This window comes from Neolamprologus multifasciatus, chromosome 22 (genome assembly GCF_963576455.1).
Source record: "Neolamprologus multifasciatus chromosome 22, fNeoMul1.2, whole genome shotgun sequence".
Lineage (NCBI taxonomy): Eukaryota > Metazoa > Chordata > Actinopteri > Cichliformes > Cichlidae > Neolamprologus > Neolamprologus multifasciatus.
In genome coordinates this window covers 17,188,564-17,204,914 of record NC_140459.1, presented here as the reverse complement: position 1 = coordinate 17,204,914, position 16,351 = coordinate 17,188,564, and the positions used below count along the sequence as shown (strand labels likewise).

Here is a 16,351-nt window from a genome sequence, read left to right as displayed (position 1 = left end):
TGCATTAAATGTGACGAGTTTAATGCTGCAGAAAATCTTTGATCTTGGGATTTAGCGTGCAGTTGAGTTAATTATCTTAAAGCTGAGCGCGCTCTCAGTGCTGCTTTTTTAAAGGTGATGGCTTCACTTAAATATTCCTTTATTTAAACATTAAATGTTGCCACAGCCTAATAAACGAGGCCTGATCAAAGTCAGCGGATCAAAGTGAGATTCATTTCACTGGTTGTACAGATGCTGGTGTGTGCTCTCTGTTCTAGTAGCTGTAATTCCAGCAGAGTAAAACCAACGTTGTTTTCTTTCCTCCTGCCTCAGACCAAGATGACCCCATCACCATCCACCAGTGAGACCGGCATCCAGGACGGCGGTGATTCTCCAACCGCTGAGGCTTCGCTCAATCAGCCAGACAACTTGCCCTCCCAGGAGGAGCCGATGCACTGAGAGGGCCTAACCACTCTTGAGCCCTCCCCAGCCCCTCCTCGCTCTCTCTGTCGACCCTCTAACCCCCCGGGCCATCTACACTCTCCCCCTAAACGCTGCGTGCCAGTTTCCCTTTATTGGAAACCAGTGACTCCCTCCCCCCCACGCTCCCAGCCTTCCTTGTGATCTAATTGTCTGATCTTTTCTCATGACACGTGCTCTCACTTGTTAACCACCGCGGAAAGTGAAAGCATGGGATGGGTGCAGGCATGTGGTCTTTTGCTGTGTATCTTCGAGTCTCTTCAGGCTCACTGTGGGAGAAATCCTCCCTGCTGTGCCACTTTTCCTCTTCCCCTTCATCTTCTCCTTCTCGCACTCCTCATGCCTCTGCCTAACCTGCCAAACATGCTCCAATTTATTATTTTTTTCTGTAGAAATGTAACAATTTTTGTGGGTTTTTTTTAAATTTTCTGGCAAGTAGAAAATTGCACAAAAAGTTTTCACTCGTTTATGAAGGATTTACACATTGGTATGTGAACCAGGCAGTTGTAGGCTCCTAGCTTCTGCATGGCCCTGTGTTGTGTTAGTTGTTGTTATTATTATTAGAAGCACTCGTTTGCTCTGCTTACATTTTGGGGTCTTTTTAAGTTTACCTTGTTTTGGGCTTCATTTTTCTTACAGCACGATTGCAAAGTAATTTAACACTGCGTTCAAAGAACAAAATGTAAAAATGTATGCCTTTCAGTGTCATAGGGGTGTGACACCTGGTGCGAGTGCTGTGGGTTAAATTAGTCAGTTTTTCCACAAGTGCAAACACCGACTCGAAAATAGGAATTTCAGAGCACAGGATGGGGGTGAAACACACACATATACGAAAAAAATCCCCCCCCCCCCCCTTTCTTTGCCTTTGTGATGATGTTGTCAGAGAACGATCTCCACGCTCAGATAGTTACAGGAAAACTGCCAAGATCAGCGGAACAGAGATAGAGCAAACACAGCGTCAAGGTTCAGCCTTGACCTGAAGTGAAAGAGGAAAAAAAAAGAGCCAGAGTCAATATTTAAACACTTCATTGTTCCTGCGTGGGAGGTAACACCTAAACCTCCCCGCGCTGTGCATGATAAAACGCCTAGCAAGAGGATACTTCACTGATATGAAATAATATTGTAACAGAGAAGGTTTCCCTCCCTATTTTGAATATGCGCACTAAGCTTAACAGGCTTTTTCCTGCTTTTTGGGGGGAAGTTGCATGAATAATTGAAATTCTGATTCTGGTGGTAGAGTTTTGACAGACTGCACAGGTACATACAGTATTGGGTAAAACAAATAAAGGCTGCTTTCAGAGATCAATCACCATTTCTGAGTGTTGAAGGTAAACTTAGTGGTGCATCTTCAGTGACCACTGTTTTCAGTTTGCTATTGATCCTGCACATCCTAGAAACTATTGAACTACTGAACAATGAATGAATCGAGTTGCGTGCTACCCACGGGTGACGATGGAGGCTCAATGAACCTCGAAGGGCGAACAGAGCCAGTGTGGAGTCAGCCAGGGCTTCCTCTGAGACGTGAGCGTAACTAAACTACTGATTTGTAACCCTTCCCCTCTTCTGGATGCACGACCGACCTTGTGCAAGTCTTCTCCTGCTGGTGGTCCAATCGTGCGTGTGATTCAGCTCGCCCTTCGCCATTAACGTCGCCATGCAGACCAAGGGTCGGGAACACTGCTTTCTAGCCATGAGCAAATTTGTTGCAGCCTTTTATCTGAGGCGTTTTTATTTGGAGTCGTTTATTCAACACACACACACTTTTGTTCATGAATGGAACCATGGAGACAAGAAATGCACTCTAATTAAAAGACTTTTGAAGTAACCTGACTCAGTGCTCATTGACTTTATGTGGGAGGAGTGGGGAGTCACTCAGGCAACATTGCTTACCCTACTGTGTTTATTCATTAGTTTCTATGACGTCATTTTACATTAAATACACAAATATTATAGAGGTGCAATACCTCAACCGAACACAAGAGGGCAGCCAAGATCAGAAGCTCTGCTTGTGGTGCGTTTACGTCTCAGTCCGACCCAGACAGCCTGGAGCCTGCTGCTGAACTGACTCACAGTCATTACTGCTGCCTGTCACGGTGAGGGGAGATGTAGGAGAAGTGAGGAAGTCAGAGGAGACGACAGGCCTAAAATGTTTGTAACCGGCTTCTAAATATATAAGCAGCAGTTTCAGTGACACTGGAGTTGGAAAAAGTTGAAAATACTGATCTGATCAGCGTTTAAATCAGACCTGAAGTCTGGGCTAAAGCAGCGGTAAAATGAGAAGTATAAATTTAGAGTTGACTGCAATAATATGACTAACAAAGCAGTTGGTATTCGTATTTAATTGTTATTCCTACCACAGTAGTGTGCAAAAGTCTCGAGTCACCCCTCATTTCTTTATATTTTGCTTCCAAGGAGCCAGACTTTCTTGTAAAGTGGTCTCGAGCAATAGTTCTCCAGGCTTTCAAAGGTTTTCTTTACACATTGGCTGTTTGTTTTTCACTCATTTTCAATCCAGTCCTCATGCCTGACCGTTTTCAGAGAAATATTTGTTTAAGCTATGTAAAACTGACCCAAGTCCACATAAAATATGGATGAAGTAATACAGACAACTTTGTAAAGAAGTTTAAATTGTAACTTTACACATTTTGTCACCAGCAGCTGGCTACAAAGACTTATTTGCTCCAATTTCTTTAGGGGAGTCGCAGTTTCACTGCCATAAAACAGTATTTTTGAGCCATTAACTGAGAACTTATGTATCTCAGCACAGTGTGCACATTGGCCCCTAAAAAAATTGAGGAAACTGGACAAGTGGAGGACAAAAGAAGTATTGGTAGGCCTGAACTATTTACAGCAGCTGAACAGTATCTGAAAGTCATGTCCTTAAGAAATGGGGAAGCGAAGGGAATCTTCTTCTGATCCACTATGTAATACTGGCATCAGATCAGCAAAATCTTCATTTGTCAGCATGAGAATGATCCCAAACTCATGGACAATACAGTAATAGCATAATTAGACAGAAAACCACATAATGACCATATCTGTTATGGATTGGCCTCCCCAGAGCTCGGCTCTCTACATTACTGAAGCAGTGTGGGATCAGACAACAGAACAAAAGGGAGCCAACATCTGAAGGTGGTTCAAGAAGCCTGGAAAACTATTCTTGAAGACTACTTAAAGAAATCACAAGAAACTCTTTTATCCAAGCTGTGTTGAAGAATAAAGGATGTCATACCAAATATTGAGCTTGTTAGAAATGTACTAACTCAAAAATATATCTGTAGAATTGACCTACATTATTTCCAATAAACAATCTTTAGGAACACTTTGTGTTATCAGAAAGCGTGTGGTTAAACTGCACTCACACAAAAGCGCCACATTCATTAGAAACGACACACCGACAGCAGCTAACAAACAGCTGCCAAAAAATCTTTATTCAGTTATAACCAGACGCCTGCAGAAACTTGAAGTCACACAGATCGCTCTGGAGAAGGTCTAAACTCTACACCGAGTCAAACAACAACAGCACCAGAACGCACTTTGTCAGTAAACACAATTTTACAACAAGAACGATGGCGTTTTCTACACACACAGATCAGTTAAGAAAAAACAAAATGGTACAGGAGATTTAACAGTCAGTGTGCACCGATTCTTCTCAACCGGAGAAAAATCATATATATATATATATATATATATATATATATATATATATATATATATATATATATATATATATATATCTCGATAGAAGTTGTTTGATAATATCGTGGAAAAGAATGCCATTATAATAATAACATCACTGGTGCAATAGAGTACACATTTTGTGATGGATCTTTACTGCAAGTGCTTTGTGTCGTGTGCTGTGTTCACAAAGGATCCCGTGTAGACTCAGTGTGTGACACTGACAGCTGTTGTTGTCGTGCGAGTTATGAAGAAGCAGGCCAGTTTAAATGTGCAGAAAGAGAACATTCAGTCGAAACATGGCTTAGTGTGTGTAAGGTCCAGCAGGCAGAAAAAAACAAACCTCCGGGAATCCCAAATGACAATTTGGGCCGTTTTGGATTTTTCTTGTTAAGAGTTGAACGAGAAGATCGATACGCTGCTATTTAGGGAGGCATTAATGACACGTCCCACAGGGGACCCTGTAGTATGTGTCATTATGTGGACTCCATGATCCCGTTTCCCACCTGTGTGTAGCACAAAATGGGACTTACTATGCCGTGGGGTTTTGTGGGAGCTAGTCAAAGCAATGTGTGTCCAGCACTGGTTAAAGTTTTTCAACTGAAAGAAAATAAAAAACAAAACAAAAAAAACTCCTCTTAGTTAAATAGTTTAGAGCAGGGATGTCAAACTCATTTTCCATCGTGGGCCACATACAGCTGAACATCTTTCTGTCAGTGTGAAGAAGTTTAACCACACATTTAAAGAGCAAATCAGTTTTTCCACACGATAAAGTTTTTCTACTGTAGTAAGTGAAATAAAATCAACTCAAACTTTAAGAAATTATAACTAAATAATAAAGTGGGCAGCTCATCGCTCACAGTATGATAGTATGGGGAAGGAAAAAGCTGTAAAACGTATGAAAACACAGTTAAAAGTCAAATTTTTTTTGCCATTTTTCCTTCTTTTTCAGAGCCATCCAGATTGGGGGTTTTGCCGGCCAATTCTAGCCCCCATGCCTTATGTTTGACACCCCTGGTTTAGAGGATGTGGGTAGGTCAGTCTTGCAGACACCAAAGCCCGCTCGTCTGTAAGCCAACTTGTTGCGGCACGTTGTTCTATAATTTTATAATAAACAAGCAGCTGGTATCGATCTTCTCTTCAAACTTCACGATAATGTGAATAAGCATATTCCTACCCTGCAAAGAGAGAAGTGGGGGAGGGATCAGACACGTGATCGGCCCCACGGACATCTGAGACCTTCTGTTGTGGCGCCAACATGCAGAACCAATTCCACCTTCATGAAAACCAGAGCCTGCGGTTGCACAAATCTCTTTGTCTCGGGTAAAACTGACCCATGTGTGTCTCCATCACCCCCCACCCCCCCAAGCACCCTCACAGTAAAAGGCAAGCTACCGATTTCCCGGCAGCAGCGATTCTTATCATCTAAGGTCACACATGGGGAGCCCTGCGTGCGTGCCCCGTTTCTCATTGTCCTCGTCAATTATTCAAAGACTCGGACGCACGCGTACGCACGAACAGTAGCAGCTCCCCCCGCCCCCTCCCTCACGCGCTCCACCGATAACACCGAACATCGTCTGCGCTCTTGACTCAGAGAGGCCTCCGCGTCCTGTAAACGCGGAGTTACAGCTCATACTGGTTGCCTGATGGAAGGTGATGCTCCGCAGATGCCAGTGTGTGTGGTAATGAATCACGCAGGCGGCCGTTGGGCTGTTGTGAGCAGAAGTGTGTGTAGGGCGGTGAAAATTCATGAGGTACGACAGCTTGAACACTGAAATGTGCATTTATGGTTGCAGGAATGGCTTGACCAAGCTTTGTAGGGAGTAGAGGTGTACAAACACACACACACGCACACAAAATAAGCTTTTGTGGTCACTTGCACAACACAAACACAACAGGAGGAGGTATAAATGCTACATTGAGCAGATGGGACATACCTCGGGCGGTCGTTGGAAACACAGTCCATCATCTCTCTCTCTCTCTCTCACACACACACACACACACACAGATGCCGATAACTCCTTAGCGGATCTGTGTTTTTGGACCAGCGGCCCGGTGAGACACAAGCAAGCTCTTCGCATCGTCACATGATGAGATCTGAAGCCACAGGGACATACGCTGAGCAGCAGGGCCACATATCGCACCCATGATCTCACTCAGTGGGCTTTCACACCTCTTTCACTCATATTGTGTTTGCTTGCTTGCGTGTGTGGAGATGAGAGAGGTCTGTGTTGTGTTACATCACTGTTTAATGCGTGCAGTGACAGAAGCCCAAAGAAAAAAGGCGACAAATGTGTTGTCGCTGATGTACGGTTGCATATTATCCTAACAGACCCTGCTTGATACATGATGCCGACTGATATAAATGATACAGTTGCTTGAGCGATGGATGAAAACGAGAGAGCATCGCCAGTTTGGAAACGGTTTGTACCGCCCCAAAACGGTCTGAGCTAAATCCCTACATCGGCCGCGTACCGCCCATCCCCGTCTTTAGACTCCCCCCCTGCGCGAGACGCCAGCTTCGTGAGAACATAACACTGCTACTCCTGATGGCACAGGAGGAAGGAGGCCTGTGAGACTGATACTGGAGCTCATCATGAAGTTTTAAGCGGCTTCCTAGGACTCATTTTCAGCACATATAGAATGAGGAAGAGACTTTGGGAGACTAGTGTTTCTCTCAGAGCTGACGGTGTTTGAGATGTCAGAGGGGGTGTTACAGGCTCATAATGTTGACTGGAGGAGATACCAGAGGAAATCCTTTTGTCTGGTTTAAGGTGGCACTTGCAAAGATGAACTGATTTCCATCTGAAAACTATCTTAATCAGTCATCACAGCCTGCATCCAAATGCCAAAGGGATAGCTCATCAAGAAAGTCTTTGTTTGTTTTCTTGATGAGAGTCGAGAAAACGTCTGAAGCTTGTGGAGAAGTTAGCCTGTCAGCTTAGCTTAACCTCCAGACTGGGAAAAACAGAAGGAGCTCAGTACACTCTGCCACAGCAGCGCCTCTGACGGCTCAGTCACACTAGAGCAAACACAGGACACGGCAACCTCCATGTGAATAGGTTTAAAAAAAAAAACCTATTCCGAATTTGGAAACCTTTTCCAAATTCATCGGATGATTGCAAGAAAGTGAGGTAACCAATATCACTTTTGATCGCAAGGTGAAACAATTAGTCTGACTCCAATCATTCATGGGCAGATTGGCAGGTTTGCACATAACTGCCATGTAAAGTCTTGATTATACTCCACAGCAGACAAGGCAAACTGCAGACCCGAGGATTGAGCAGTGAATCTGACATCTGCTTGAAGTCTGTCACTTTGGCAGGGTGTGTAGATGGTGATTCGTCGTGTTAACTCTGATCGGTCACAAAACTCAAGCAGGCACTCGGATGAACAGCTGATGATTCAATTTACCTCACAGGGACTCGAGCAAAGTCCCTGCTTAATTCAGAAACGCAGACAGATTTCTAGCACGCTGCAACCAACCTGAGCCAATCCATCAATGACGTGTCTCTTTGCATTCAGGGTCTCGATTCAACTGGTTGCCATTGCGTGTATTCCTACTTACAGGTTACTCAGCGCCTTTGTCATTTTGCAGTTAAATCGTTGTTCTGTCTTCATGTTTTAAATCTGTGAGGTTCGGACTGGACTTACAGATTGTGATATTCGCTGCTTCATCAGTGAATCGCTGCATCAACACAGATTGGATGTAACTTGGCGAACTTGGCCTAGTTCAATCGCAGATGGTTTCTGTCTTATTGCTGTTTTATCACAATCTTCATGAACCAAAGTCACGTTGAAGACATGGTCTTCGTCACTGATGCAACCTTTTTGAAGCTGCAATAATATTGGTCAACCTCGGTCTCCACCCACTGTTTTCTCTAGTGTGACTGTTTTGCAGTGACTGAATCGATCTATAAATGGCATCCACCTGTTTAATGGTGCGGTGGAGCATTTCTTCACCCAGACTTGTTACTTTCTGCGGTGCTGGTGGGAGAGCTCGTAGCATCATAATTGCTTTTCTTTTCAGTTTGGTTGCAGTTAGGCAACAAAACTGATTCTGGTTTGGGTTGAAATACAAAACTTAGAACTAAGAAACAGTCTGGGCCACAACCCTGCTGCCGCTGGCAAATTATTGCTTTTTATGCTTTGGTTTTTGTGCAGCTGAAACAAACAAATGGGTCATTTAATTTAAGATTCAAATATGCTGGAGGTGGATTTTGTTGCACACCAACTCAGCCTCCTTCTCTGTTTCTCCCAGTCTCTGTGTCACAGAGAGAAGCCGAGAGCCAAAAAGTGGACAATAGTGTGCCACTCCTGCAGTTGTGGCATCTGCCAGCTGCTGCTGGGACTGCTCCATAGGACATGTACTGGACATGCAAACATTTCAACCACAAGGACACAAAGTGTCTGCAGCGTTGAGCGCCGCGTCATTGGACACTTCCGGATATCGGCGTTGCTGACATTAGCTTCATATACTTTCACTTCCTAGCTTCAACAGAGCAAAGATTTCTCAAAACGCCTGGCAGCTGCATCAAAAGCAGAACCGACCCCGTCCAAGAAATGACACCCTAAGCACCTCGGCGTAGAAGAAACGCTCCCAGCCGCGGTCGCCGGTGGTAACAGATGAGGAAGTGTTTGAGATTTTACAGCCCAACTGTGGCACCTGATGCACTGAACAGACTCTGGAGCAGGAAAATGTGTTGCATCTAGTTTACAGTCTGGAAACACATATTAAACATTTACATTTAGAGGCTTCAAAAGGATAGAAAAACGCAACATACCGTGGCGACCACGTCAGGGCGGAAAGCAGCCGCCGCCAAACAAAGTCCCCCTTGCAAAGTTTCTTAAACATCTTAAAATCGGGGAAATGCTGTTTTAAATAATCACCGTGTTTAAGGGAACTCGCGGTTAGACCTCTCAAATCATTTTGTACCGTGTGTGGTCTAAACAGTTGATTCAATCAAGCACCACATGATTCAGGCCTCCTGTGACTGATGTCCACACATGGAAAACATCGGCCTTTTCAAAGCTTTGGGTGTCTTTTCAATCCAGCTTCCCAAGGGCGATGCATGCAGGAGGAGGGACGAGAAAGAATTCATCCTCAGCATCCAACCAGCTGAGGAACCGGGTACTTTTAAAGAGATTTGCAAACAAAAGCAGGGGGTTTTATTTGTAAGCTAAACTGTGACACAGCGTGCAGTCACAGTTTAAACCGAGGACTGCACCGGCTGCTCTCGAGTCCCCGTCCTGGACGCCACAGCACAAGTAGAGCACATTTATATAAAGTCATGTTTTCCCATAATTTCCTTATTTGCATGCACATGCAGTATTAAAAATACAGTTAGACCAGAGCAGTGTATATATATATATTTATATATAGATATAGATATATATATATATATATAATGTTTGAAAAAGGAGTGTAAAAATCCAGTGCGACAGTCATTGAGTTCTTGAGGTCTACATGATTGTAATCAAAATGAAACAGCCAGTGAGGTGATCCAGTTTGGAGAGAGGGCCGAGCTCTCTGTTGCATATTCGAGTTCAAACTGAGGAAGCTGCGGCACAAATACCCTGAAAACAAAGACTGAACGCCGTCTCGACTGTTTAGTGAATTAACATTCCGAATGATTAAAAATCCAATGATAGAATTCTGGCTGACGGAAAGTGTTTCTTCTCTCTACCTGATTGCCTCACCTTCACGCCAAACGCGAGCGATGCCCGTTGAGGTTTTCCCGTGGAAGCCGCTTAGCAGCTCAGCGCTAAAAATGGATCATCTCACCGACTGTTTCACATGCCGTTTGCTGAACACGAGGCTTCCTTGATTTCCCAAACATATCGAGATTGCACCACGACAGCAATTCTTCTTCATGTCAACATATATGTATCTACAAGCCCTTACACAAAGGGGAGAGAGGGTTCATGTTTGGGAAAGCAAAGAGAAGGGGAAAAAAAACTAAACAAAAAACACATTGGAAACACAGTATCATCATCATTATCATCATCAGGTTTGGATCAAAAAAATAAGTTTACAGCAAAGAGTAGAAAAGTCACTCGCAGATATCTTGCAACATCTTTCTTTCTGGAGCTGAGACGGGGCTAAAGAGGCCTCTGAACACGACTCACAGGAGAAGTCAGACTAGCCAGCACCAGAAACATTCCTCCAGAGTTTCTCAGAGCACAACGCTGCGACGGCTTGAGGTCCGATCTAGAAACTCCACGCTCATCAAGGCACATTCAAGACTCCTCCAAAAGGTAACCACCAGAAATGAGAGGTGGTGGTCGAGAGGGGGGAGCAGCTCTTGGAAACACACACTCAGGACTTCTGAGCATTTCCCAAAGCCATTTCACCCATCCTTCCACCCTCCTCCTCCTCCTTATTCACATTCCTGAATGAATGAAGGACGGACTCGAGAAGAGGGCCCCTACCCTTTTAAATCGACAACAACAACAACGCTGCCCCCTGTTGCTGCTCTGGCAGCTGGAAAGAGGCAAAGACACCCCCCCAAAAATCCTGCCAGTTAGCACAGCAGCCATAAAAACCAGCCCAGAGAGTTGGAAGGCTCTGACACTGCAAACACACTTGTTCCCCAGTCTCAGCAGAGCGCCACCTGCTGTTAGCCTTGCAGAACACTGGAGGGTCTGTGAGGCAAACTGCAGGGCGCAGGGGCAGATAACAGCACCGTGGGCTCACGCATAATATCGCCCACTAGACGTGGGTGGGTGGCACGTCTGCAGACACAGCTGAGGTGGGAGCCGGGGAGGGGGGGGACCTGACCAAAGGCACAGCCCGTCACTTTAAATAAAAAAAAGTAGGAATTTTGATCGTATTATATTAGAGATATCACACAAATGTACTGATACACACCGATACTGTAGCTTAGATATACTGTACTGTAGCATATATTGACCTCATAGGTGGATGATACAGGGTATATTAAGTGTCAGCCTCTTGTCACAAAAACAAGCGTCGTCACGTATGAAATATTGATCTGGTTAAGGATCAGCTTACACAAACGAGGGGTCCTCATAAAACTGTCAACACGTGAACTGCTGTTAAAGCTGCCGCCGTTCAGGAGCAGTGACAGCCCAAAGTGCAACATGCACGCACGCACACACACACACACACACACACACACACACACACACAGAGGGTCCCTCATAGCTCATGAGAGTTGATGTTTATATCGTCCGTAAGTAGAATAATGCTGTCTTGTTTTACTCGGCTCATAAATCACAGCTCAGCCCTTTAATAGGCAGCAGCGAAGTAAACACGACAGAGAACAAAAGCCAGACCAGCCGCTGCCGCTCCGTGTGACAAGAAAACAAAAAACAAAACAAAAAAAGTCCTCATAAGTATTCATATGGCTCCCTCTCGAGGAACAAGCCCGCCTATCGTGGGCCTTTGATGCCACCGTTTTAATTAAGCTGTGTGAACACGTGTTTATAATGATAGCCCATTTCTGAACTCGTGTTTACGCCTCCACCCCCCAAAATCCCATCAGGTTTCGGGGCTGAGAGATCAGATTAATATGAATGAACAAGTTAGATGATCTGATCGGTGCGATGCTGCCATATGGTGTGCTGCACATCATTAACCTGTCAATTTGGGGGTAAAATGATGAACATCGTGATCTTTTTTTTCTCTTGCTATTTTCATCTAAATGGGAGTAAATTATAAATTATGCATCTCTGCAAACATCTCCATTTGATAGTTAAATAACAAGATGCTGCAGCCATATGTCTGCACGTTTTGTCAAATTTCATCATGCTCGGTGTACGGTAAGAAAAAACTGCCCGTTTACTCACTCCATCCAGAGCCTTTGAAGGTCTTCATCAGCACTGATAAAAGGCAAATTTAAAAGGGGACCTATGTATTGTGCTACTTTCCTATAATGAGCCTTTTATTCTCTGGTTCTGCTAGAGTAGCTTTGCATGACTCACAGTTTGAAATAATCCTTATTTATATGACGGGCTACAGTACAAGCCTGATGAGTTCAGCCCCTTTCATTTTTAGCCAGCTTTCCACCGATTGGCTGCCACTCACAAGCAGCAGTTTTGAACTGCGGGTCTTCTGAAGCAGATGTTTCTGGTTGGCTGGGATCACATTTGTTAGTCTGATTATTTTAATATGAGTAGAACTGCAACAGTATATGTGACAAAAATAAGAAAAGAACACAACAACCCATTTTAAGCTACTTTACAACCCTACTTTACTTTTATGTAACTTAGTTCCCATAGTCCTAATTTTACCAGCTGTGGTGATTATTAATGAACCAATTATTAGACTTATGAAACGAGCCCTCCTGCACGGTGAATATTTGATTCTTTTGAGTACGTTTTGAAGCTCAGACTCGAGTAGACTGAGACTGCACAGCTGAAATAAAATGAGAGAATCATATTCAGTTCAAAGATCTGCAGTTCAATGAAAACCGAACCTGCTGATGAAGCCTGAAAGCTCAAGGACCAGTGAGTACATGGACTGTGATTCGATTTTCATCAGCTGTTATTCTGAAGCTCTTTGTTGTTACAGAAAATAACTTCCAAGCTTGAACATAAGAGCTCAGATTCAATGTGAAATAGAAAAAAAAGCTGATTTACTATTCTGCCGGTGTTTTCCATCTATTCACAGGGCTGAGCCACAGACGCGAGGAAACAGTCATCAATAGAAGTCACCGAAATAAAAGCATAAAAAAAAAAACCAACCGTGTATTTTTGTTTGTTTGTTTTTTGGGTGGTTTTTTTATTTTATTTTCATGTTCTACAGCAAAACAATGTTTACAAAATGGCGTTAATGGAGAAACAGCACTGCGTTGAGTGTTTAGCACCCCTGTTTCTCCCTCCGCCGAGGGCACCAGGACGTACAGCATGCAAAGACAAACCCTGGCAGAGTGTCTCTGAAAGCACCGTCACGACGAGGCCATCTTTGGGCCATTGAGATGTTCTCTGATCAGGCCACGGTCCACAAAACAAATCCCATCGAGCTTCCCCACGATCCAAGAGGACATGGACGGGTTTCAGAAATATGGCAGCAAATATATCTTTGAGGTAATTTTTTTGGATCACCTCTAAGCGAGGGAGTGAGATGAGCTTATTTTGGCCAAATCTTATTGTCAACCGTGAGATCGGCTCGACAACGCAGAGAGAGGAAAAACTAGCTGCCTGGAAATGCTGCCACTGTAATTATCCAGTGCTCTGAATGAACTGAAGGGACTCGTTTCTGGACCGGACCCTGACTGAATCTGATTGGCTGCCAAATATATATAAATATATTTTAAACATCAGTGGAGGAAAACGATCCAGATGCTGAGACGGAGAAGCCCCATTCAGCCTCAACTAAAACATCCTTAAACCCCAGTGCGGGCAAATCAGGAGTGGACGAGACAGAGAAACGCCACGGGCCGTTAGACGCTTCAGGGGAGTGCAGGAGCACCGAGCTTCAGCAGCAGCCTCCCCCCCCACACACACACACGCGCGCTTTGCCCGGGGCTCCTTCAGAGTTCACACACAAGAGCCAGCGAGCGCAAACACACTGAGGTGTCAATCAAACTAATTGCAGGCGGGCCTGCGTGACACGGGCGGGGAACGATGGGGGTGGCGGAGTGGCAGAATTGGAAATATGATAAAGGTTTTAATCAACTGCAGTTTTTGACCCAGCGCCGGCAGTGGAGAGCGTTAAGGTGAAGGAGCTCCAGGCGGGAACGTGAGGGTCACGCTCACTCAAAAGAGCCTAACGAGCTTAGTTTATGAAGCCGATGACGCCACATAAGAGTCTCCCTCAGCAGAACATGAAAACAAAAATCATAAACACTTCATATACATATATATATATATATGGATGTGTATATTCATATGTATGAAAATTTAAAAAAAAACTAATTAGTTTCATTTTTTTAGCTTTGAATGCAACTGTTTCTTTCCAGACAATAGATTTGACTTAAACAGTAACATGTTCACAAAACCTCACTGTAACAAGCACAATGGCCTTTCAAAGAGTGACTTGAAGGCTGCGCCTATAGCACGGCTCGTTCATAAGGTGGCATTTGTGATGACAGAGGTCGGCGGTCATTAAAACAAAAAAGGAGCGTAAAAGGAAAACAAATATATACAGAATACAGGAACAAACTAGAAACAGCTGATCAAACGTAAGAGAGCGCCACAACTTTCAGGCGCTTAAACTGGACGAGCGTGTGTGAGTTTATCAGCTGGTGTTGGTTTTTAGAAACTCTGATGAAGCCTGTTTGTGCGCGAGTGTGCGTGTGAGAGAGTGTGTTTGACAGAAACCCTCCCAAAAAAGGTCGAGGCTTTCAGGACGATCTTAGAAAGCAGATGGAAAGAGTTGGTCCGCGTTTGTAAACGCTCGGGCCTTGTGATTCTACTTCCTGGCTCTGAGGCGGAAGAAAGGAGGCTTTTCAACCTCCTCTCACCTCAGCAGCCAATCACACGGACTCTTGTGAGCCAAAGCTTTGCGTTCCGAGTGAATTAAGTTAAACGCCAAAGGAGTGACTTAATTAGGTGCCGCTTTGCTCTCCCAAAAATGAAAACAAAAGCTTGCTGCAGAGAATTTAAGTGGGAGCAGCCGCAGGCGGGCGGACAAATATTATTACTCTTTCTGTAACGTCCAGTCAGGAGATGACGCGGAAACACTTCCAGCTTTTAAAAGGGACCACAAAGGAACTGTGTTACACAAAAAGTATCTCACTTTGGGTTTTCAGCCCGCCCTTCTTTTGGATATCAGGTCATCGGGAGGCGCCTTTGTGGCGGATGTAAACAAACTTAATTTGTTGGAGTAAAAGTTGGTGCAGGAGGACAATTGCGTTGAACGTTTCATGGCGTCGCATGCTGCTGACTTCCAGTGCTATGAGGAGGGTCTTTAACACACATTGTAGTAGCAGGTAGGTAAACAGTCTTAGTTTCACCAAGAAAAAGAAAAAGAAATAAATGACACCGACTACACTAAACATGGCACCTTAACCAAAAAAACCAAAACAAAACGTGAAGGACAGGATAAAGTTTTTGGAGTTTTTGGTTGCAAAGTTGTCATGAAAGATAGAAGCTGTTGAGATAGTGCTGCATACACTTTAAGCTGCTGGTTTGTTTTGCTCTCTTCAGAATCACATCCCTGGTAAAGCAAAGAAACAACGAATACAAGTCGACGTGATCTGCTTTTGATTGTGTGAGAAGAAACCGTGTTTGTGTGTAGATCACTCGTATGGTCCATCTGCTTTCCCTGACTGGAAGTTGGATCTTCTGCTTTATTTGTTCTTTTTTTTTTTTTTTTGCATTGGTCATTCATCTCGTGTGTGTTTGTGTACGTGTGTGTGTCTCTTCCTCCTCCTTTCCGACCGTCCACCACCCCTTCCCGGCTATGCCACACATGCATTCCCTCAGGGCTGTCCGGGAGGCGTGAGGGACCGGGATAAAAGATCACCTCAAAGTCCAGAATTGGATACAAATGGACGAACAAGTCGAAGGAAGAACAAAAACTGCGAGCTTTACCTCCACGTGCTTTTTCATAGCTTTCTTCAAACGGACTTCAGAGAGTTCCCTTCTTCTTTTGGATATAAAAGTGTTTTTTACTCTAATCTTTTGAGAAAACACACACTTAAAAAAAAAAAAAAATCATTTGGCCTTTTTCTCGACCCCCTTCTTTGACAAGACTTTCATTTAAAAACCAGAGCTGTACAAAACATAGAAAGATGCGACACTGAACCCAACATTGAAAAAAGAAAACAAAAAAAAACTGCAGAAATCATTTTTTTTCTTTACACTGTTTAGCTGCACCGAGGTTTTCCCAAAAACTGGGAAAGAAGGGAATGGCGAGCCCACGCTGGGAATCCCGGACGGCAATGTGAAAGATGACTCTGCCGTCCTGCGGTTGCTTCCACAGCTGGAATGGTTCAGTGGAGCTGATGAGGTTGGGTGGGGTGTGGGACGGAGTCGGAGAACGAGGGCGGGGCCATAGCTTGACAGACAGTTGCGATGTTGATCTGAAGAAAACCGAATGCATGCAGGATGACGCCCCCCCCTTTCCCCCTTGTTTTCCTCAGCTGGAAAACTGCATGGCTTGTTGGTCTGGCGAGCTGCGGGGGACGATCAGTCAGTGAATCTCTGGCAGGCCTTCTTCCAGCGGCACGCGGTGCACCACATGTCGCGGTTCTCCATCCCGTACACCTTACGGCACTTCTTCCCTTCGCCACGCACCTTCCGA

At 44.4% G+C, this 16,351-nt stretch overlaps 2 protein-coding genes across 9 annotated transcripts in view; one reads left to right on the top strand and one right to left on the bottom strand.

The window, feature by feature from the left end:
* tpd52 (tumor protein D52) overlaps positions 1-2,284 on the top strand; it is a 20,209-nt gene extending 17,925 nt beyond the window's left edge. For all 7 annotated transcript variants that reach the window (XM_085149823.1, XM_085149817.1, XM_085149816.1 and 4 more), the window contains one exon: positions 313-2,284. In XM_085149823.1, the coding sequence (XP_085005949.1) occupies positions 313-438 (126 nt within the window). In that variant the 3' untranslated portion in view covers positions 439-2,284. The remainder of the gene's footprint in view (positions 1-312) is intronic.
* Positions 1,083-16,351, bottom strand: part of znf704 (zinc finger protein 704) — a 74,589-nt gene continuing 59,320 nt past the window's right edge. For both annotated transcript variants that reach the window (XM_085149809.1, XM_085149808.1), the window contains exon 9: positions 1,083-16,351. In XM_085149809.1, the coding sequence (XP_085005935.1) occupies positions 16,237-16,351 (115 nt within the window). In that variant the 3' untranslated portion in view covers positions 1,083-16,236.